Source organism: Hemicordylus capensis, chromosome 1, assembly GCF_027244095.1.
Source record: "Hemicordylus capensis ecotype Gifberg chromosome 1, rHemCap1.1.pri, whole genome shotgun sequence".
Lineage (NCBI taxonomy): Eukaryota > Metazoa > Chordata > Lepidosauria > Squamata > Cordylidae > Hemicordylus > Hemicordylus capensis.
In genome coordinates this window covers 75681465-75705504 of record NC_069657.1, presented here as the reverse complement: position 1 = coordinate 75705504, position 24040 = coordinate 75681465, and the positions used below count along the sequence as shown (strand labels likewise).

Sequence of the window (24040 nt, the reverse complement as noted above, 5' to 3'; positions counted from 1 at the left end):
CAGGGCACACTTGTCAACTTTTGAGGCTCTTCCAGTTCTAGTGTGTTTACTGTAAGAGGGAATGGAAGGGTAGCAACATAAAGTGCTGCATCATTCTGAAAGTCGGAGAAAAATATATCTTCATGTTCTCCCTGGTGAAAACTGACAAGTTGCAAATAACGGTCCTAAATGCAGGAAGTAATTTTATGCAGGAGGATACAAATGTGCAGCTACTATCTGTAATGGCAAGGGCTCTACCGTGGGAGTCCACTGGTTGTGTAGCTTGGATCAGACATGGGGTGTGGGTGGGATTGTACAGCTTGGTTTTGTGTTGTAAATTGTGCGCTCTATGTACCAGCGCTCGATGCGCTTTCTTGATGCACAACCTTTTCCTCAGTTTTTCTTCCCATTCTGGTTTATCCTTAACATTAGATAATAAACCTGTTGGAGTAAAGAATCGTCCTGGGGTTATAACATTGAACAAGGGGGAGACAAATCTCCCTGGGTCCCTGATGCAGGGGCCTTCTAGCTGACATTTTGCTCTTTGCTCCCTGCCCCCACCTTGTGCTTCTCTGTAGAAGAAGCAGGGAAAGGGTGCCGTCTTCACTTTTTGTTCCAGGGCCCACTCCTATCTTGCTACACCAATGAGTTGTTTTAATAAAGTGCCATGCACAATGAAATGTTTGTAAGTATGATGTTGTATAGTAATCTTTTGTGTTTTGTTGTTTGGAAGTTTGTCCCAGTGGAGATGCTGTAGAAAGGGTGGGGGTGGAGTCAAAAGGGAAAGGGAGGGAATGGAGAAGGAGAAAATTAAATTGTTTCTGGAATAAAGTCTTAGTTCAATTCAATTCAGTTTATTACAATCAAAGATCAGCACACAGATCAAATCCAGATACAAGAGTTCCCAAAAGTGAACGTGGATAACAGTGCATGTATCTATATAAACATACACATAAAATATACAATTAAGAACTATTACATAAAATATAAAATGGAATAAGATAACAAAGAGTCTGAATTGACCATCTCCAACACACTGTATGTGGGTCTTAATTGCAGCTGTACAGAATTTGGCCACCAGATGTGAGACATTAGTATACGTATCAGAAAGAAATAAATTTATATAAAACTTAGTTAAATCCACATAAGATTGTTTTGTGTTTACAGTTATAAAAAATAAAATTGCTGCTGGATGGTTATATCATGAGTAGAAAAGGGGAAAATAATACAAAAACTTGTGAAGGTTTCCCTAACACATATGCTCTGAAGTGTATGTGCCAGCTCTCTAAGTTGGCTGGGACCAATGTTTATGTGATGACATCACTGTTTTCGTCTCAGTCTGTCTGGAATGAGAGCGTGTTGATACAGAAATGATAAAGTGTGGCAGTGGTAGCATATAAGTAGAAATAAAAATGGGTGTGCCTTATGCTGCAGCTAGCCTAGGCATGCTTGTGTCTTTTGAGAATGCATCTATTTGTATCCTGCCTATCTTCCAAGGAGCTCCTAATGATCTCTGCAGGGTTCCCAGTCAGTCTTCCAACCAGGCAATGCCCAGACTGGCTTAACTTCATACATAAAATTATATATTTCCCTTGTGTGTGGATTGTAAGCCTAGAAGCAGGACTCTGTTATCTTTTATTCTGTTCTATTCTATACAGAGCGTTGTCTTTTTAGACACACAGAAATAATGGGCTTTGTGTAGTTAAAGACAAAGTGCTCATTCTTGTTTGGGTCATACCCAATAAGTATATTTTTGTGGTTTTTAAAAAAGTTACGTTAATCATAAAGATACTTCAGATCATTCACTGGGTTTCTGAACAGAATTCCTGCAGATTTATTTAGTTGAAGGCTGCATTGTAGCAACAGCTCCTTGCTGTCTTATCTTCCCACCTTGCTGCAAATTTTAGCCTTAAATAAGGTATACCTTTAAGGCATAGAGGTTTGCCCACCTCTAACTGAGCTGAGGTGGTAAACTTGTTTATGGGATAGAAGCTTCCGACTGCAGGTGGTGGTTCACATGACAGAATGTTTCTACACACACACACACACAACTCCCTCCTTGAAGAAAAGTAGCTGTCAGATAAGTGTTTTAGTCCTGCATCCTCCCGGAAATGCTGTTTTTCTCTGTGCAGATGACATTTTTTTCTTACAACCATTTTCTATAGTTGGTGTCCATGAATCTGACCTTTTTCCTGCCGTTTGTCTTCCATTGTTTTATTTCAACAAATAAAGCAGTGCAGCCAAGCGATTGCCTTTATTGCTGAACAGACAACCTCATTCATTATTTCTTATGTGCCCCACTTCTGCATGGTCTTGGGTTGTTTGAGGAAAGGTGTGTTTTCCTCCAACTTGATATAGTTTTGAAAATATGACAATTGAACTTAACAAATGTGTGGTTGCAATCTTCCTTGCCTAAAATTATGTGATCAAGCTGATTTTTACTTATGGTATATTCCACCATTTTCCATGAGCACCCCCTCCACAATTTGTGCATGCAAGTGAGCACTTTGGCCAGAAAATTCCTTTTTCTCAAGCTCCAGTTGCTCTCCTCCTTCCTTTACTCCAAAATAAAGACCCATTCTTTGCATTCATAGAGTTATCTAGATTTCCTGGTTTCTGGATGGGCCAAGCCTGATAAGAACCCGACTCTTGTTTCTGCCACAGGTATTGGCAAAGTGTTGTAAGTGCATAGTGGCTCCAACAGTTACAAGCTCGGATAGCTCAACTTTCTTGGCATTGGCTATTCTGCCACTAACATGTGAAGATTAATAAACTGCTGTTTAGTACTCTGCATTGTATTCTGGCATCATCGCTTGTTTCATCTTCTGCTGTCACTAGTTTATTTATCTTGCTTTGCCCAGGAGGTTCCTGTTTTCTACATGTGTATTTCCTTGATAACTTGTAGGGTTATTATGCATATTAAAGATATGTATCCCTTTTCACCTTGAAAGCTTTTAACAAACAAGCTGTCTCGTAAAGGCAATGAATCAGTAGTTACTGAAATGGTTACAAGAAATGATGTATTTCCTCGTAGGCTGAGTGCCTGGAGTCCTGTCCATGCAGGACACATTTACTGACTCTGTTTTAATCTTATGGTAGATGAGTATGTGTCCCATCTGCATTGATAGTGATAGAAATATTTTGTGTTTTACTGAGCAACTTGTGTGTGTTTGTGTACACCCTCAAATACCCTCTCCAAGGGCTGTCAGGCATTTTTCCTGGTGGGTTCTCGCGTCTAGCTGCTTGGCAGGAAGAAATTTAGCAAAATTTGAAGCTTTTTTTGCCATAGAAACAGGGCCGGATTAAGCTAGTGTGGGGCCTGTAGCATATGTTATGAAGGGGCCCCAAATTTAAAAAATGCACATAAATATTAAAACATAAATCATTTACTTGCATAGTAAAGTAATTCATTTTTTTCATTTGCCTAGTGCCCCCCCTACCAACCACCCCATGCCTCCACTCAGCTGAGCCAGCCAGTCAACAAATTTTGCAAAACACACACACCCCACACACACTTTTGTGACTCCTGACCATGGGTTCTCCTTTGGAGTTATTTTCACAAAGAGAAAGGGGGTGGGGAACAAAACTCTGAATGTTTAAATTAAAAGGTTCTCAGGAATTCTGTACTTTGAGAAATCTGAACCTATTAGCAATTTTGGCACACAACAGTGGATGTTTGATTCCAATGTGTGCAGAATATATTGGATCCCAGCAGCCATCACATTAAAAGGGCCATTTGACAATATTAAGAATATATGTTTAACCTCTTGTGCAAGCCTGACAGGAAAGCAGATGTATATTTAAAATAGTTGATGCATTGCAAATGAATGTGATTATGATGAGGTGCATTAGCAACTTCCATGAAAACAGAAGTATCCAAAAGACAATCTTTTGGCAGGAGGCACAGCCTCTTTCAATCTAAATTACACTAACATGCTTAATATTAAAAGGAGGAAATGCACAAATCATTCAGTGCAACCCTAAGCATGTTTACTCAGAAGTAAGTCCCACTGAACTCAATGAGCCTTACTCTCTAGTAAGTGTGTTTAGGTTTGCAGCCTCCATTTATCTTTGGACAATTTCAACGGGCATCCCAATGTAAAGCTAATGAAGTTGGCAACGCAGCTGTAGTTATTTCAGTTCTAGAGGAGAGGAAAGGAGCTCACCTTAAATTTGGCAGTTCCTTGAAAAGCAATGATCACAAATTCCCTCCCAACAGCACTAGATACTAAAGGATGATATAAGTGACCTTACTCAACAAGACCGTGATATAAGTTCCCCTCAATTGATCCATTAAACTTTGAGACTCCTCTTGCCGTGCATCTGAGTTACTTTAGGCTTTCTTTTTCCTCTTAAAGGTACACATTCTCATTGTTTATCTTTACCCTCTCCCAGTCAGTCGGAAAACGCTGGCAACATTCAACTAGCATCTTCTTTAGCTTCCTTTCTTCCGCCCCGCCCCGCCATTAATAGTTAGTTGTTTTTTAATCTAAACTGCTTTTATTTCTTTTACTCTGTGTGTATGTTTTAAAAAACTTTTACAGTTTAAACAAATAAAGACCAACTCCCTGGCAATTAAGTTATCTTTGAGACCCCTTTGCAAGCTATCTGTTCCTATTGTTGTTCTTACTGCTCCCTCCTGTGCTGCTTAACATATAGATAACCCAATCAACACCATGGTGCCAGGAAGACCTTGCTTAAATGCCCTCTAGCGAGGCAAGAGAATGGGCAGCAGCAGGCAATGAGGAGAGTCAGCAGAAAGCACCAAACAGAGAGCAAAAGAAGGGGCAGACGTTCAAGCCAGGCGTGCGGGGCCCTAGAAAATGTGGGGCCCGTAGCAAATGCTACATTTGCTACTATGTTAATCCGGCCTTGCATAGAAAAAAATGCCATGAAAGAAGAACTTTCAACTCTTCCATTTCCCTCCCCCACCCAGGGAGTTATTAAGGGCATAGGAGTACTGCTTGAGAAAAAGATGGCAACTCTACCCCAGCTTCAAGGGGAGAAGGATATATTATGTATTTATTTATTTATGCATTTGATTTCTATACCGCCCTTCCAAAAATGGCTCAGGGTGGTTTACACAGAGAAATAATAAATAAATATGATGGATCCCAGGGGCGGAGCTACCATTAGACCAACGGGTTCAAAGAACCCAGGCCCTGTCCAGTCAGGGGTCCCGACACCCCCTGCGTCTGATGTCAGATGCGGGGGTGCTAGTTTAGCTCCAGAGTGGGGGTCGCGCAGCCCCTTTGGGAGCTAAACTGCATTCAGATGTCAGACATGGTGGGGGCGTGGTCTGGCTCCCAACGGAGCCTTGAGGCTAGCCCCACGTCAGATGCAGGGGGTGGGGTCAGCGGGGCCACCACCGTAGCCACACACAGGCCAGCGGCGGTCCCACTCCACACCTGGTGGATCCCTGTCCCCAAAGGGCTCACAGTCTAAAAAGAAACATAAGATAGACACCAGCAACAGTCACTGCTGGGGCGGATAGGGCCAGTTACTCTCCCCCTGCTATATAAAGAGAATCACCACGTTAAAAGGGGCCTCTTTGCCAAGTTAGCAGGGGTTATCTTCTAAAGTTAGCAGGTATATAGCTTCTGAAACCAAAGGATTTGACAACCAGACTATGGCTGTGTTCCCACAAACAAAAAGATCCTGGTTAAAAAGTTAATTGAGATCCACAAGCCCCTCAGAGTTGCTTGTGAGAAAATAGACTTTCAGGGCAATCCTGGTCAAACCACTGCAGTTAACCAGCATTTGACCAGGATAGAGACTACATACTGGGCATGACAGATGGGCCTAGATTTGCCATGGTGCTTAATTCTTAAAACTAGAAATGCTGAGGCACAAGCCTGCCCAAAAGTGATGTGCTGATACTGCTTGGCCTAATCCCAGATGAGTGCAAGCTTTCATGGCTGGCCAAATTTCATGGCTTAATTTCATGTATTAGTTCATATGCATAACTATATATTTATATAAATGAGCATCTTCCTTCTTCTGCAAGTGCTTCTCTGCCCGAACATTAATGGTAAGGGGGAAACACGAGGGCTGTTCTCACAATTATTAATAGGATAGGAGTAGCCTCCTACTACCCTAATTCAGGAGTTGGGCACAGTCCCAGTATTTGCTTATTCGATAAAATCAAGGTTAGAGTCAGGGTGCTTGTTCATCTGTCAAGCCTTAGCTGGGTAGGAGGGTTTTCCCTCCTACTTTGTTCCGAAGCTGGAGATGGACTCTGGGTAGCATGTGCCTGTCCTACCCAGCTAGGGCTTGACAGACCAGCAAGCTGCCCGCCTCTCACCTCTCACCGCCTCTCACCTGGCTTTTATCTAACACATGATCCAATATCTAGAGGACATCCAGCACTCCTTTGAAACTATTGTGATGCAAGAGTTTGAACAGGAGTCTAAACATATCTTTTCTTGTTTCATGGTGTGAATCCCATTTCTACCCGATACTGGAGCGTATCTAATATTTGTAAAATAGATTTCATAACACTCTGAAATGTGTACAGATCTGCAATGATATATATTTAAATTGCTTTCTCAAGAGAAAGCATTAAAGGGAAATGTGCATTTTGAAATTATTATTAGTAAAGTAGCTATTCTTTCAAGTAATGTAAAGCATGTGTACCTAGCCCATTTAGGAGGATTTTCTAGTTAGTCTGAAAGGCTTCTCCTAGATGTTTCCCATCAACCAAGGCCAATAGTATGCTTCTGTAACAAACTGCTCATCATTGTCTATACCAAAAGCAGATGGGAGTGTGTGTAAGCACAGTGTATAATGTGTTACAACACTGAAAAACTCATTATCAGGTTCTGGAACAACAAATCTTTCTTGCTTCAAGGAAGACATAACCATTAAACTGGTATGAAATAAATATAAACAAGCCGACCCCGCACAGAGCATCTGTTCGTTCTTTGGGGCCGGCTACCTCTCCCCTACCCCCTCCTGGTCCAGTCTCCGGCCAGGCCAAGTGCCAAGCCCAGGCTGCTGGGCTGAGCCCAGGCTGCCAGGCTGAGTGCTGCGGCCGGACCGAGTACCGCCACCGCGGCCGGACCTGTCGCCGCGTCGTCACCCCACGGCCGGGCCCAGCCCGCCGCAACCTCTTCGCCCTATGGCTGGGCTGGGCCCGCCGCCACCACCACCGCGTTGCCGGGCCGGGCCGCCCCCGCCGCTGCCGCCTCATATCTGCGGCTGGGCTGGGCCCGCCAGCCGCTGCCTTGGATCGCCGGGTCTGCCAGCTGCCGCCGCGGATGGCTGGGCCCACCACCACCGCCTTGCATCCGCGGCCGGGCCAGGCCAGGGCCACCGCCGCCTCGCATCTGCCCAGCCAGTGAATTCTCCTGGGTGCACCTTAGCCAATCAGGCGCCTCCGCAGCCCAGCCAATTAGCTGGACTGCCAGGATACACATTCTAAAGGTACACCCAGGAGAATTATATATAGAGATTTATATGGTACATCTGCTCTTGGATTAAGCCCTTTCCCACTCTATCTTGTTCAAAAATGTATGGTTATTTTCCTTTTTATCTGACTACTTTAGCCACACCTTAAGGGCAGTCTGTATCCCACATATGTGTACATATGTGCGTGCACACACACACACACACTTACTTTCTGTGCTAAGGCAATCAAAATTATATGCCAAGAAAAGCTGGATTCTGTGATCTTTATAGATTCTGCAAACTGAGTAGTTTCTTGTAATATATCTTGCTTTTTTCTTTTTTCTTTGCATAGTTTATTCTGGCTTTGTGTGTAATGGGTCATCACAGCAGGGCACTGAAGCCCCACTCCCAGCCACAAGAAATGTTCTTCAGCAATCCCTCTGGCTTTGGAGACTTCAGCAGGCATTACTTATAGACTTTTGAACTAGCATTTGCTGCTGCTGTGTGTCTGTTTGTTTGTTTTTAATGGAAGTGATGGTGTTTGAATAAGATAAGAGAATTCCAAAGCAACCCCACATATCATGATGTCTTGATATTGTTATGTATCATGAGCAGGGAAGATTTCCAGAGGCAGCACTACCTCAGTTTGGCTTTGGAGGAGAGATCTGTGGAGGCTTATGATGCCTTTGTAATATTTGTTTTATTTACAAATATTCAAGCTAAACATCCAGTTGAATTGAACTGTGGTGTACTTCTATATGTAATGTCAGCAAGAAATTACATCAGATTCCCAGAGAGACAGCCCTGCACCCTAAAAGTGCCTTCAGTCAGTTTTTAGCTCAATCTCTTGGTGCCTCTGTCTCACGAAAGTGCTTCTACTTAATACCACAGTAATAGACTCACTCAGTCTCCAAATAATATTAATTGATGGTGCAGTCACATTTGGTTTAGTGTCTGGCTACCCCACCTCAAAAAAAGATATCATTGCACAAGAAAAGGTTCAGAAAAGGACAGTCAAAATGATTAAGGGGTCATCTTTTCCGTGAGCAACAGGTAGAACATTTGAGGCTCTTTAGTTCAGAAAAAAGTTGACAAAGGGTTGATATAAAAGAAAAACAATCTGTAAAATGATGAATGGTAGGAAGAGAATGACTAGAGATGATTTTTCCCTCCCTCTCTCGTAGTAGAACTCACCAAATGAAACCAATCAGCAGTAAGCCCAGGACAGATAAAAGGAAGTATTGTTTCACACAATGCGTTGTTGTTGTGGTTATTATTATTATTGTTGTTGTTGTTTACACAGTCAGACAGGTGTTATTGACTGTTTTATCCAGCCATCGAGTCCTTTCCAAGGACCTGGGATGGCTGAATTTTATTGTCAGTTGTTATAGGTATCGTCGCAGAATATAGGCTGTTCCCAGTAAAGTTGCTTTTTGTAATTGGCTGATGGTGATTTCTGTAGCCCCTATGGTGTTGAGGTGCTCTTCAAGTTGTTTTGGAATTGCACCTAGGGCTCCAGTTACCACTGGGATTATTTGGGTCTTTTTCTGCCACAGCCTTTCAATTTCAATTTGTAGATCTTTGTATTTTGTGATTTTTTTTCCTATTTCTTTGTCTTCTATTCTGCTATTCTCTGGTATTGCTATGTCGATTATTTTAACTTGTTTTTCTTTCTTCTCAACTACAGTTATCTGGTGTATTGTGTGGCAGATGTTTGTCTGTTTGTAGTCGGAAGTCCCATAATATTTTTGCATCTTCATTTTCTACCACTTTTTCAATTGTATGGTCCTACCAATTTTTGGCTACAGGTAGCTTGTATTTTTGCAGATGTTCCAGTGTATCATCCCTGCTACCTTGTCATGCCTTTGTTTGTAGTCAGTCAGTGCGATCTTTTTACAACAGCTGATTAGGTGGTCCACTGTTTCATCTGCTTCTTTACAAAGGCGGCACTTGCTGTTTGTTGATTATTTTTAGACTTTTGCTCTTACTGCATTTGTTCTTAGTGCCTGTTATTGTGCAGCCAGTATTCAACCCTCAGTTTCTTTCTTCAAGTAACCATTCTTAAGCCATTGCCAGGTCTTGGTGATGTCTGATTTTCCACTTATATTGTGCAAATATTGACCATTCAGTGGCTTATTTTTCCATTTTTTCTGCTCGGTTCTTGACTGTTCTTTCTTGTAGGCCTGCTTTCTTTCATTGGTGTTGAATAGTTTCGCGTTATTGACCATTTGAAGTGCATCTTCTTCACTGTCCTTGATATATTCTTCAAGGCCTCTTTTCTCCTCCTCTACTGTTTGATGGACTTGTAGCATTCCTCTTCCACCTGAGCTGCGAAGGAGGTATAGCCTATCTACATCACTGCGGGAGTGCAGAGCATGATTGATGGTCATGATTTTCCTGGTCTTACAATCTAGCGTCTCTAGCTCTGCCTGGGTCCAGTCTATTATTCCTGCAGTGTATCTGATAACAGGTATAGCCCAGGTGTTTATGGCTTGTATGGTGTTCCCGCCATTGAGTTTGGACTTTAGGATTTTTCTAACTCTCCTGATGTATTCACTTCCAATTTTTCTTTTAACTTCAGTGTGTGCGATGTTATCAGCCTGGAGAATGCCCAAGTATTTGTAATGTTCTTTCTCTTCCAGGTTCTTGATCTTGCTTCCATTGGGCAGTTCTATTCCTTCTGTTTTTCTTATTTTCCCTCTGTTCATTATTAATGCAGCACACCTGTCTAGTCCAAACTCCATTGCTATATAGCTGCTGAATATATGGACAGTGTTTAACAGTGATTCAATTTCTGACTGGGACTTTCCATACAACTTCAGATCATCCATGCACAGCAGATGGTTTATTTTACTTGATGTTTTAGATGTTTGGTATACGAGGCCTGTTTTGTTTAGTGTTTGTGAAAGTGGAGACATGGCAATTACAAACAACAGAGGGGATAGTGAGTCCCCTTGGAAAATGCCTCTTCTAATGCTAACCTGTCCAAGTGTCTTGCCATTGTTAACTGTGTACTCCACATGCTCATTGCTTTTAAAATAAATATCTGAATGTTTTTGCTGACACCAGTTGTTTCTAAACATTTTAGTATCCATGTGTGAGGCAATGAGTCGAAGGCTTTCTTAGGCTTTCTTGTAGTCAATCAATGCAACACTTAGATTTGTTTTTCTTCTCTCGCAATTTTCTAAAATCATTTTGTCAGCTGGTCTTTTGTGCCTCTGGTGTTTGGGCAATTTCCTTTCTGTTCAACTGGAAGCTGTTTGTTAGTCAATAAGTGTTGCATTACTTCATCTGCTATTATTCCAGTTAATAATTTGAACATGGTTGGCAGGCAGGTTATTGGTCTATAATTACTTGGAACTGCACCTTTTGCTGGGAATTTCATTATGAGATGAGTTTTCCCAGTTATTAGCCATTGTTCAATTTCACCTCATAAGAACATAAGAACAGCCCTGCTGGATCAGGCCCAAGGCCCATCTAGTCCAGCATCCTGTTTCGCACAGTGGCCCACCAGATGCCGCTGGAAGCCACAGACAGGAGTTGAGGGCGTGCCCTCTCTCCTGCCATTACTCCCCTGCAACTGGTACTTAGAGGCATCCTCCCTTTGAGGCTGGAGGTGGCCCACAGCCCTCTGACTAGTAGCCATTGATAGACCTTTCCTCCATGAAGTCATCCAAACCCCTCTTAAAGCCATCCAGGTTGTTGGCTGTCACCACATCCTGTGGCAGAGAGTTCCACAAGTGGATCATGCGTTGTGTGAAAAAGTACTTCCGTTTCTTGGTCCTAGACCTCCTGGCAATCAATTTCATGGAGTGACCCCTGGTTCTAGTGTTGTGTGAGAGGGAGAAGAATTTCTCTCTCTCCACTTTCTCCACACCATGCATAATTTTATAGACCTCTATCATGTCTCCCCGCAGTCGTCTTTTTTCTAAACTAAAAAGCCCCAGGTGTTGTAGTCTTGCCTCATAAGAAAGGTGCTCTAGGCCCCTGATCATCTTGGTTGCCCTCTTCTGTACCTTCTCCAGTTCAACAATATCCTTTTTAAGATGTGGTGACCAGAATTGTACGCAGTACTCCAAGTGTGGTCGCACCATAGTTTGCAAAACCTTCCTGCAAAATGTGATTGAACTGTTTTGATAGTTGTTTATGAAGGCTTGTTAGGTGTTTAAGCCAAAAGCCATGCATTTCATCGGCACCTGGTGCAGTCCAGCTCTTTCACTTATTAATTCTGGTGTTATTATTAGATCTTGCATTTGTTGGTTACATTTTTCGACCTCTTTCACCCAGCCTGCTTTTTTATTATAATCTATTGGATTGTCCCATAATTTTCCCCAGAATTGTACTGTTTCTTCTTTGGTGATTCTATGTTTCTTGCAGTTTCTCCTTCTATGCTTTGGTAGAAACGTCTCTGATTCGACTGGAATTGGAGATTCTGCCTGTGTTGTGTAATTCTGGCTTCATATCTGCTAATCTTCTTTGACACTGCTGTTATTTGCTGCTTTATTATTTCCAGGACTTCTCTACTTTTCCTTGAATCTAGGTGGTATCTTTGGATCAGATATTGTTTGGTGTTTTCATTCTTCAGCTTCTTGTCTTTCTTATCTTTCAGTTTACTAGCATCTGATCTAAGCCTGGCGATTTTATTTTCTAATCTAATCTTCCATTTAGGTGATGTATTGCTTTCTTTTTTTACAGGTCCACTGATCTCATATCCGAGCTCTTGTGTCATTATTGTTGCTGCACTGTACATTAGTTGGTTTCTTTCTTGCAGATTATTGGTGGTTATTTCTCCAAGTGCAGCATTGACATCTTTTAATGCCTGAGCAAGTTGTTTTTTGGCAACTGTTTTTAGAGCTGGAAGTCGAATCCTGGTGGTTGTTTGGTTAATGTGCTCAGTTATTTTTTGCTTTAGTTCTTGTTGCTTTTCTGTTACACGGCATTCAGGTTTTTGAGGTGAAGGCAAAGGGGAGGTAGCCTGGTTTTGATTTTGAAACAGTTCAGCAACAGTGGCATCCTCTATTTCTGACACCTCCTCCACCTGCGCCTGAGCAACTTCTTCAGTTGGTGGTAATTCTTCTTCCATATCTTGAGCCTGTGTTGCTCTTTGCAGTTCTTCCAGCTCAACTCCTGTGAATACTTTATTTCTTATTATGAATCTTCTCTGGTCTGCTAGCCTTTGTTCTGTTATTTCTGTATCTGGATGCTTCTCTTTCCAAATTTGGTACATTCTTTTTAAATAACCTCTTCTAGTTGGACTAGACTTGTAATAGCAGATCATTATTTCCTTGTTGGCATTTTGTGTATATTTTTTCCGGTTAAGCGACATTTCTTCCGGTAACCTTGCAGTCTCCAGCCCTGGTTGCTCAACTGAAGATCCTGAGTCCTGTTGCCCACTTGCCACCAGATGTCCAGGGACTCTGGCACCTGGCGTGGTCCTTGTTGACTCAGGCGACAACTGGTCTGGTATAGATTTATTAAAGTTATGTCTCACCATATTGTTGATGGGAGAGGCACTCTTTGTGTGGCTCCTCTGGTGAGACCTGTCCAGTATGGTTGGACCTGTAGCATAGCTCTCACCTTCCTCAGAGCACGCAAGCCCCACAACCACGCCAAGGTAGTGCCTCACTGGGGCATAATGATGATGATGATGATGATGCTTTTTTACATTTATATACCGCTCTTCCTCCAAGGATCCCAGAGCGGTGTACTACATACTTGAGTTTCTCCTCACAACAACTCTGTGAAGTTGGTTAGGCTGAGAGAGAAGTGACTGACCCAGAGTCACCCAGCTAGTTTCATGGCTGAATGGGGATTTGAACTCGGGTCTCCCCGGTCCTAGTCCAGCACTCTAACGACTACACCATGCTGGCTCTCATTAACATGTGGAATTCACTGCCAGAAGATGTGATGAGCAGTAACAGATGGTTTTTAAGAAGTTCAGACAAATTAATTCAAGACAGGTGCATCAATGGCTAAATTGGTTGCTAATTAGTACCTCCATTTTCAGATGCAATCTATCTCTGAATACTAGGTGCTGGGGTCAAATATTGAGGAATGACTGTTGCCTTTATTCCCTGCTTGTGGGCTTCCCAGAGGCAGCTGCCTGGCCATTGAGAAAACAGGATGCTAGACCCTCGGTCTCATCCAGCAGGGCTTTAGGACTGGGCCATTAAAGCACTGACATCTGCTCAATAGTAAATACACTTAGCTTTTGAGCATAAGTAGCCCAAGTCCATTTCCATGTACTGGTTTTCCATGCACTGATACTGTCATCATGTCCTTTTCTTTCATACTAGCAGATTGTATTTTGCAGACTCCGTGGCTAGGTCTTCACTGTAGGGGGGCATTTTTCAAATTGTTATTTGCTCTTAATCTTAGCATTGCTTGCCAGCAAGGTTTGAAGCAGAGCAAAGTCAAGCCTGGAATGCTTGGCTTGTTAAGCCACAGGGGCTCACATGCTCCGCAGCATTAGAAGGGCAGAACAGGAGCTCCATTCTTGCAAAAGGCTGCTTCGGAGCACCGCCAAAGTGTTGCCAAGCAGCTGAATGTGTGGAGTTGGGAGTGATTTTTGCTAATCTCTCTTCTCTCTAAACTGCTATTTGGCTGCCAGGTATATCCTGGAGGGTTGCACTGCCCTTAGGGATGTATTCTGGCATGATCTGAAGACACATGATACAGCTGTCTGCTGAAGCTGAACAGATTTAGATCATGTCAGTTCCTGGATGGATGACTACCTGGGAGCCCCATGTGCCTCCTCTTGAGTTTCATGATGGAAGAAATATGGGATATAAATATTAAGAAATAAATAAATCCAAGAGTGATTTTTCATGTAATGTGAAGCTGCTGCCTAGAATTCTGCTAAACTCCTCCCTTCCCACAAAACTTACAAAGCATTTTCAGATAAATTTCTATCTGCAGTATAGACTTATGGAAGCGGGGCAGGGAAAGATCACCCAGAACTCTGGAAGTCATTGGGAATAAATAGGTTTCTTTGCATTAATTTTCACAGGTTTTAGAACAGACATTTGAAATAGAATTATCTTTTTTTAAGAAAAAAAAAGCAACCTCCTAAGACATCATTAGAAAACAGTGAGTTCAGCAGGAGGTTTTTCACACAGGGCTTTTAAAGCCCTTTAACTTACATCTCCTCCAGAATGGAGGGGTTGTGTTCACATATTGGCCAGATTTACCCTGAAGTCCCTGTGAGTTATTGGGGAGCAGTTCACACACAATTCAGGTTTTTCACTGCGCATTAGAGTGTAGCCTGATTTATATCTGGGGTTAAAAAAATCCACTATTTCTATCGGGTTTGGGGGACAACTTCGAGTTCGCAGTAAAGCCTTCCAGTAAACTTGCAGTCAAGCCTGCTGTGTGTAAAATTCCCAGGCTATTGTTGCCTTCTGATTTTCATCCTCTAGGCAGAAACAAGACTCTCAACCTCTCCACATATACACAGTACAATGGAGACCTCCCATTTATAATATTCAGGGAATATCTTAACCCTTGCTTCAGGCAATAGACGTCCAAAGGGATACCATTTTTACTCCCCCAGTCTCCATCTTTGTATGTTATAAGAGCATTTCCCCTATTGTGTGTTTGTGTGATTCCTATTTTGCTTTTGGTGTGAGCATGTCTAGAACCAGCACTGATGACAGTAGTCTAAGCATGGCATTCATTAGGCACATTAGGATATATGATTGTTCTGTACTCGAGTGCCTGAAATCATGCTTGCTCCTGTTGATGTGTTGTTCTGTACTGCTAAGCAGAAGAATCCCTAGAGCCACAATATTTTAGCAGCCAGTTTTTTTTTTTAATGACTTTAAAGAGATACAACCACTGAAAAGCTAAAAGTCCTTGCTATTCTACAGGCACATATCTGGGGGTCCTTCATCACCTGATGCTGGTAGTGTTGCTCCCCTGCCCAACTCACACAATGCTTGAGAAGTATTGGGCATCCAGTTTAGAAAACACACCAGGAATCATGCTGTAAGAACAAAAATATTGTACATAATCAAACTTGGGAAAATATAATTGCTTATGTGTGCACTGTGATATGTCTTGCAGATATGTGATTTATCTGTGGCAATTTAATTATAAATTTCATTTGGTTTAGATGCATTTCAGGGTGCAAATTTGCTGGCATCCTTCACCTAAGTTTCAAGGTTAGTGAAAAGGAACCTGGAAGTATAATTTATAACTGGCCTTAAACATTATTGTCAATAGTAGTTCAGGAGTTGTCCTCATTGTAACAATGACCCATGTGTGATATACCATAAACAGTGACAGATGGTAGCTCTTCAAATTATAGCAGATAGGGGGATTCTAGGTAGCAGGACCCAAGGAGATGTCTGCGATACTTCAGCTGGAGATTCTAGAAATTAAATCTTACTTAACTTTCACCCTTGAAATCAATTTCAATCCCACCGAAATATATGGGACTTACTGCTGATTAAACAAACATACAGAAGATTGAGGTCTAAAAGACCATCAAGCTGTTGCTCATTCAATTGAACTTCTTGCCTTTCAGGTTTAATCAGTCCCTCCCTTCCCTCCAGCTTTATAAAAGGTTGGCCCCAAAGGTTAGCTTGCAGGTTTGTATTGACATAGAGAGCTCTATGGTCCTAGGCAGTGGTATAGGGAGAACGCCAGCGGCTCCTGTCTAGCCCCGAAGGCTCACACTGTAATCTAGTCTTTACTCACAAATGGAACCAGGCGGCCCTGTTTTACGGATGTGACCATGCCCCCTGTGTGCCTGATGTCAGATGCAGGGGTGTGGCTGGGGTGCCAGACACGGCTCCTGAGTGCAGCAGCCCAGGTTATTTGAAGCCCCACCCCACACAAACACAGACAATGGTGGCTCCGCCCCTGGTCCTAGGGTGTGGTTTGAAGGCCCATGATGCAGCAACCTTGCTGAAGTGAAGATGGTCTGATTCTAGTCAGTACATTTTTTACATGAGTACAAAATGTAGTCCCTGAAGCCACATCCTGGTGGCTTCAGAAGCTATATTTTTTCTTACTCATTTTTTCCTTCCTGTTGGAGGTGATGTCCAGAGGTGCCCCCAAAGAATCAGAAGCTGGGACAGTGTGTGTAGCAGCTGTTCCAGCCAATTAACACAAAAGAGGAAATTATAGGCACTGGAGGAGGAGCTGGAGGAAGCTCTCTGCCTCCGCCGAGGATTTGCTGGGGTTGCTTTTGAGTGTGATTTTCTACTAGCTTGTTTGAAGAGAAGGGGTACAATCCAACTATGAGCTACATAATGAACAGGAGTGGGGGGAGAGATACCCCCATCTGCTCTCCAAGGAGAAAGGAAGTAGGACTGACTCGCTACAGGAAGTACCTGAGGAGTCAAGGCAGGGGTCGCAGAGTAGAGGTAAAGCAGGGACAGGTAAGGGGACCCTCACTAATTACTACCTCTACTCCCAATGCCCCTAGTGGTTTTTAGGATAGTTGGTGCAAAAGGTCAATGCACTGGAACTCCAACACATGCAGCCCAGGGCTGTTCTGCACCCTTTGCACCTGGGCAGGCAATGCCTATCATCAAGCAGGCACTCAGCTGCTCTCCATCGCCCTCCCTCCACCTCCACTCACTGCTTTTGTGTGATGTGGCGATGTTGTCATAACCCGCCATGAAAGTGGTGGGTGTCAGTGGTCAGGCGGGTGGATGGGTGATAGGGAATGCTAGCCCATTTGTCCACCTGCCCTCCTGGGCACTGCCACTTCTGCCCACTGCTTTAGCAGAGAGCTATACTGAAGCTGCTGCATCGTGCAGCAGTGTCATTATAATGCACTGTGAGAGTGGTGGGTGAAGGTAGCAGCCAGGAAGGAGGGTGGGCACTGGGGAGCATGTGCTCATACACATCCAAAATAAGTGAGGGGCTGGGTGAGCTTCGCCTGGGGTGCCCCTGAGGCTTGGGCTGGCCCTGCCTGTTAACTTACTTCTCAACTTTATCATACTATGCTGAAAATATGTAATAATCTTACAGTGGTGTAAGATACTAAATAATAAGTCTGGAATGTTAATCTTGCAGATTTGCCTTTCTTAAGGTGTTACAGAGCAGCAGTTTCCCTGCAGGAATAATGTGGAGAGGGGAGATGCTGGAGACAGGTTCTTAACCATGTAGCCATTTTGATATGATCCTACCACCTGCTCTCTTGACCCTTGCCCAACTTGATTTAGTTTATCTAACAGTCAGATTGTCAGAGAGGGTCTAGTAAACATCATAAATGCTACTCTCTAAGAGAGGGTAGGATGCTTCCTTGTCTTAAGGAGGCTGTCATTTGACCATACTTGGAAAAAACCTACATTGGACCCCTCAGAGTTAGGCAACAATAAGACTGTCTCTAATCTCCCATGGTTGGACAAGGTGATTGAGAGGACGGTGGCCTCAGCTCCAGACACTCCTGGAGGAAACTGATTGATTATCTAGACCCATTTCAAACTGCCTTTCGGGTGGGCTACAGGGTGGAGACTGCCTTGGTCGGCCTGATGGATGATCTCCAGTTAAGTATTGACAGAGGGAGTGTGACTCTGCTGATCCTTTTGGATCTCGCAACCACTTTCGATAACATCAACCATGGTATACTTCTGGGTTGCCTGAGGGAGGTGGGATTAGATGGCACTGTTCTAGAGTGGTTCTGTTCCTATCTCTCTGGTGGATTCCAGATGGGGTCACTTGGAGACTGTTGATCTACAAAGCAAGAGTTACTGTATGAAATTCCACAAGGCTCCATATTGTCTCCAATGCTCTTTGAGATCCATATAAAACCACTGAGAGAGATCTTCAGGAGATTTGGTGCAGGGTATTATCAATATGCTGTTGACACCCAAAATCTATTTCTCCCTATCAACTTCATCAGAAATTGGCATAACTATTTCCTGCCTGGAGGCACTTCAGTTTATTATCCCTCATCCAGTCCATTACTGCCTACGAGGCAGTGCTGATCATTACCTTTAAAGCCCTGATTAGCTTAGGTCCAGGGTATTTAAGAGACTGCCTTCTTTGTCATGAACACTGTTGCCTATTAAGATCATCTGGAGAGGTTCCGTTATAGTTGCCGTGGGCTCGTCCGGGGGGTAACTCAGGGCCTGGCCTTCTCCGTGGCTGCCCCAGGGCTTTTGTATGTACTCCCTGTCAAAATAAGAGCTTCTCCATCTCTGATTGCTTTTTTTAAAATGCCCTTAGGACACGCCTGTTTTCTCAGGCTTTTAATTACAATTAAGTTTAAACTGATTGATTGTTTTTATCCTGTGAAATTATTTTAATTGTTTCACTCTGTGAATTGTGTTTCATTTTGTGGAAGTGTTTGTTTTTATATTGTAATTTGTTTTGTGTACACCACCTAGAGATGTATATATCAGGTGGTATATAAATAAATATGTGAAACTTAGGTTCAGAAATGTTGGTCCTCTTGCTGTCAACATACAACTACATTGTTATTACAGGCTCTCAAAGCAAAGAGGCAAAGTGACCTCTGGGGAAGCTGGGGCGAATGGGGCGAATGCAGCCGGAGCTGTGGTGGGGGTGTCAGTGTTCGACAGCGACGCTGCTACTCACAAAGGTAAGTGTATGTTATTTAAGTGATGGTTTCTTGCTTTTTAAGCCAAGATGGAGGAGAACAGATCTCGTGGGTATGCTGACTTTATAGGTTACACTTTCTCACTGCTGCATCGCTAAAGGAAGTAATTAATGTTTGTGAAGATGCTACAAGTAATTAGATTTCCCCCCTTAGCTGCTGTCTTTTCCAGAGGTCTTTCTCTCCAGTTTGAGTCTTCTCCACAGATTATTGTCTGTTTGCCACACACATCTGATTTGCATTGCGTAGGCTGCAAAGTACACTATAATGAATGTAGTTGCAGGGTTACAGCACAATAAATTGTACCAGTTTGAAGAGAAGCACAGTGTCCTGATCCCATATACTATGCTTCAAAAGTGTGTAAATGGCAATTCAACAAATGACAGTTTGTCATTATAATGGCACTTGTCAGAGTTCAGGTTGTCACGCTGTCCTTAGCTTTCTCTTGTTCAAAGGATTTCTTTTCTTGCGTTGCATAACTTCACAAAGTTGTTAGTTGAGCCCAATATGGTGGGAAATTAGCCTAGAACACGCAAATACCTTTTCCTTTAATAAGACACACACAAATCTCTGAAAGGAAAAGAATGGATCTGTGCTAGATTTTTTTTATGTTTTCAAATCCAAAGTTCCATTCGGGTGCTACTCCATTCACAGAAGCTGTATAGCACAGCTGGGACAGGCAGTGTTCGCACCAGGGGTGTAACTATAATAGGGCAAGGGGAGACAGTTGTCTGGGGGCCCACTGCCTTTGGGCCCCCCCAGAGTCAAGTCACATGACTGACTCCCCCAGCTACGCACCCGCTTGGGCTTCCTTCAGTTATATTCATCCTCCGAAATTGATGTGAGTGTTAAGACCTGGAGCTACCATATTTCTTTAAGATTTCTTTACTTCATGAGCTGAGCTTCAGTAAGGCGGGAGGCGGGCATTTTAAAATCTTGTCCCTGGGCCCACTCCAACCTTGCTATGCCCCTGGTTCACACTATGTCATCATCTTAGCAAACGCAAAAGAAAGACCAGATATCATGTGGCAGCAAAAATGCCTGAACTTGCTAGGGCAGGCACAGAGCTGCACCCATTAGATATGTGTTCTGGGTGGAGCAGAAAGAGAAAGCTACTAAACAGGCATTGTCTTTGTCTCTGGCTTATACACTATTTCCAAAACTTTGCTCTCTCTGCAGGCATTCCTCACTCTGTCCCTGGCTTTCCCAGAATTCCTACTTTATTCTGAATATAGAAACCTTTCTATAATATAGAAGGTGTTCTAAACAACTTAAAAATTGTTTCCTCCCTTAGCTTTATATGTGCACATCCCTATTTCAAAGCAAGGAATGCTACACCTTGCCCGCATAATAAAAGGGGAGTAGCCTAGTGCAGCTGTGAAGGGATTTTCAAGTGTGTTTTCCTTTTTTTAAAAAAGGGATGTGTGTGCCCCAATCTCTGCTGGGAAAGTGTACACAGCTTTTACAAATACTTAAACAGACACAGTTCAGCCACAATTAAAGACTTTAATTAAATTAAAAGCCACAATTAAACATTTTAAAATCCTATTCATGTAAATGAGAGAGTTACTGAAATCGGATGGGACTTTGGGAGTGCCAGTTCCATTTGCAAGACCTGCCCAATCAGGCCCCAATGATGTGGTTGGGTTGTTTAAATGTTCCAACTTTTTGCTGTGCCCACAAAGAGCAAAAGGTTCATGAAGTGGTAGGATATTGCTTGTGTCGGGGAGAGGACATGCTAGTGTTTGCCACTTTTATTAAAGGGCTAGAGGAGCGCTTCCCCGCTTCAGTGATGCTGAGGAGTGGTACTCTAATTTTTATATTATGTGTATAAACTTATTTGGAATTAAACTTACAAGCAAGACATTTTGCAAAATGGTACATTAAATGCTCTGTAGGCAGTATCCAAAAGGCGTGTGACACTTGTACAACAAACATATTCCAAAGAAACATATTTCTTTCTCCTTTTTAATTTTTGTCCACATCCAATGGGAAAAGAGTTCTGTACAACTCAGATCTTCACACGCTTTGGTTAGTCTTAACAACAATTTTGTTTTTCTGATCCTGACTCCCCCCCCGCCCATGGACTAATATGGCTCTCTGCATTGTCATTTCCACTTCACAGTGTCACAATCTAAATAGAAGCCCAGGAGATCAGTGGGAGCAAAATTGCATTGCTGATCACAAAATATTTTGGTTTGAGTGCTGGGAGAATTCCATTGCCCCACAACTGAAGCTATGTCTGTAAGTGAGGCATCTGAATCTCCTTCAGCAAACAACTGTACTCTCATTGCACCCAAATCCAAACTATTTGTATGCCTAATAGTGAAGTGTTCTTTCAAGCCAGGACTGACATCAGAAAAGACAATGCCCTCCTTTCCTTAAGGCTCACCGTGTGCTTTCAGGTACAGTGAAGTCACCTCATGACAAGTTGCAACACTTGAAAGCAGCCCACTTTTTACTGCAGTTTTATATACAGCAATGTTCTGTTACAAGCCACATGCTAGCCTGCTTAGTGACTTGACGCCTAGCAATGAATGCTGATTAATGGCAAGCTAGAGGGTGATTTAAAGTTATCTTAGATGTGTAGAAACTACCTTTCTATTACCACTGTGCCGATGGCAGTGTTTAAATGACCCAACCACATGGACAGGGACTAACTGTATGGGTCTTTAGAGGGTGGGGGTGCCAGTTTCATTTGCAGGACCTGCACAGTCAGCCCCCACCCATGTGGTTGGGTTATGTAAGCCCACTCGGAGAGAAGTGGCTGCTATGTGGGTAGGGTAAGAATCAAAAGGTCTCTAGGGTTAGCTGGAAATGCAGATCACATCTACCTACCAGGCTGAAGGTAAAGGCTTGGGGTTCTGCTTGGGGTGAAGAGAGTAAAAGTGGGGGAAACAAGCCATTTGGCCAATGGCAAAACTGGAGGAGGAAGAAGCCAAATATTTAGTTGGCTGGTGGGTGGGTGGGGGAGCAGTGCTGTGGGCAGTGGGGACAGTGCTGTGCTTCCTTTAGAAAAACTGAAGTTGCTTCAAGACTAATGCTGTCTGTCTAGGACTCTGTCTGCTCTCCCCGTTCACCTTCTGCATTTGTAACTAAAGAGGCATTACAGATATTACCGAAATAATCATGTTTATCAGCGGTCAACAGGGCTTCAGCTTCCATATATAAAAAAACAGATATACATCTGAATGAATGAAATTTTTAAAAATGATACAACACAGAGAAGCTCCAGTAGCTGAACAATTACAACTTAATTGTACTGTACTAAAAACAACTAAGATTAAACGTTTAAGAACAACCAGTACTTCCTAATGAATTGGTGTCATTTCTTTATGGGATTTATCTTAAAATGTGAACTTTGCAACTGTCTGTGTTACATGGGATTATGTGTGCCCAATCAGGAAGGCCACATACCATTTCAACAGCCTCCCTGGAAAGGAAGCAATTGGAGATAGACGTTTTGCAGTTTTATCTCTGTAGACATACAGAGTAATAAATAACACATTAGATACTGTTTCTAATTCCTTATTTCCACAAATATATAGATGGTTTGCATAAGGAATACATTGTATCTTCTCTCCAAATAGTTGAAGAGACGTTTCCAGTACTTTCTGTCCTCCCAGAGAAACTGTAAAATATTGCCTGAAGCTGCCTACTGCTTGGAAAAGTGGGATACTTCACTGACAGCTACAGTTTCATTAGGAAACAGAAGAATTAACTCCTACATATGATTGTGGCATTTATAATATTTTCTGAGCTGCTGCAGATTGTTGGTTTGTCTTTCAGGACTGATGGCAGTTCCAGTTGTATAGGGCCATCTCGAAGCCATCGCTCATGCAATGTCCAGGTAAATTGCCTTATAAGCTCTCTTTCTTCTCCCTACTTTACTTCTAGTCCTTCAAAAGCTGATTTTTCCCCAGTAAGCCACATCCAGCATCTGTTCTATGTCACCTTTTGATTTTTAGTTATCACTGGAGAATCAATTTCACCACCGACAGTCCTAGATTAGCGACTTGCCTTCGCAATGACTTAAGAAAGATTATTGTTTAACATCCTTGACCCAACCTGTCCTATGCACAACCAGGGTAGCAGATGAATGGTAAAAGGAGGCTGTTTCTACCTTCTCAAGATATTCTTATGATCAATGTAAAGATTTTGAATCTGTGTTGGAGGCTATGAATATGGAACTTGGAGTTGACAGTTATTCAACAAATAACATTTGTTATTTGGGAGCGGGAGGCAGTGGTGGCAGGACGGCCAGAGGAGGAGCCGGTGATAGGGGTGAGTGGGAAACAGGTGACAGTGCAAAGCCCCGGGCTCCCGTTGGAGGCCGGAGTGGGAGGGAAATGTGTGGTTGAACCGGGAGGAGGTTCTCTGTTTGCCACCCACTGAGGTAAGATGCACAGTGCGGGGGAGGGAGGAGAGGAATGGAAGGGGAGGGAGGACAAGAGAAAGGGGAGCAGGAGGGGGGAGCAGGGGGAGGGAGGGCAAGAGTGTGGGGTGGGAGGGGGCAAGTGCAGGAGGGGGGAGAGGGGCAGGAGGGGAGGGCAGGGGCAAGAGAGAGGGGAGCAGGAGGGAGGGCAAGAGTGTGGGGCAGGGGGAGGGGCAAGAGAGTTTGGGCAGAGAGAGTGGGGCAGAAGGGAGGGCAAGAAAGAGTGGGGCAGGAGGGAACTGCCTGCCACAAAAAGCGCACAGATGCTCTGTGCGGGTAGGCTAGTAAGTTTTTCTTACACTTAGAAAGATAAGCCAGTTACCTAATCTTTTATGGGATTTTGTACTTCAACAACTTTTATACAGTTTTTCTACTGTATTGTACAACTGTATACAGTACATGTCTGCACATTTGTTTCTAAATTGTGTAATTTCTTGTATAAGCAGACATTGTTTACACAAACAGTTATTTCTGGATAGCATTTCCCTGATTTATTTCAACCTCTTGTTGTTTTACACATTCCAGGGGTGAAGCAGAGGATGAACTGAGGTGAAAGGTTATAAAGGCTTTCAATACACTTTGACAAAATCACTGTACACAGAGGATATAGGGAGGTAGGGGAAGAGGGGATGTCTGAACAAGCCCCATGTTTGTGTGTATGA

At 43.1% G+C, this 24040-nt stretch overlaps 1 protein-coding gene across 5 annotated transcripts in view; it reads left to right on the top strand.

Moving 5' to 3' along the window:
- The window catches only part of PAPLN (papilin, proteoglycan like sulfated glycoprotein), a 93571-nt gene that overhangs the window by 12865 nt on the left and 56666 nt on the right, over positions 1-24040 (top strand). For 4 of the 5 annotated variants that reach the window (XM_053255515.1, XM_053255508.1, XM_053255525.1 and 1 more), the window contains 2 exons: positions 18813-18928; positions 22733-22793. In XM_053255515.1, the coding sequence (XP_053111490.1) occupies positions 18813-18928; positions 22733-22793 (177 nt within the window). Of the gene's footprint in view, positions 1-18812; positions 18929-22732; positions 22794-23626; positions 23663-24040 lie in introns of those variants that run through there. The other variant, XM_053255532.1, reaches the window with a different exon arrangement.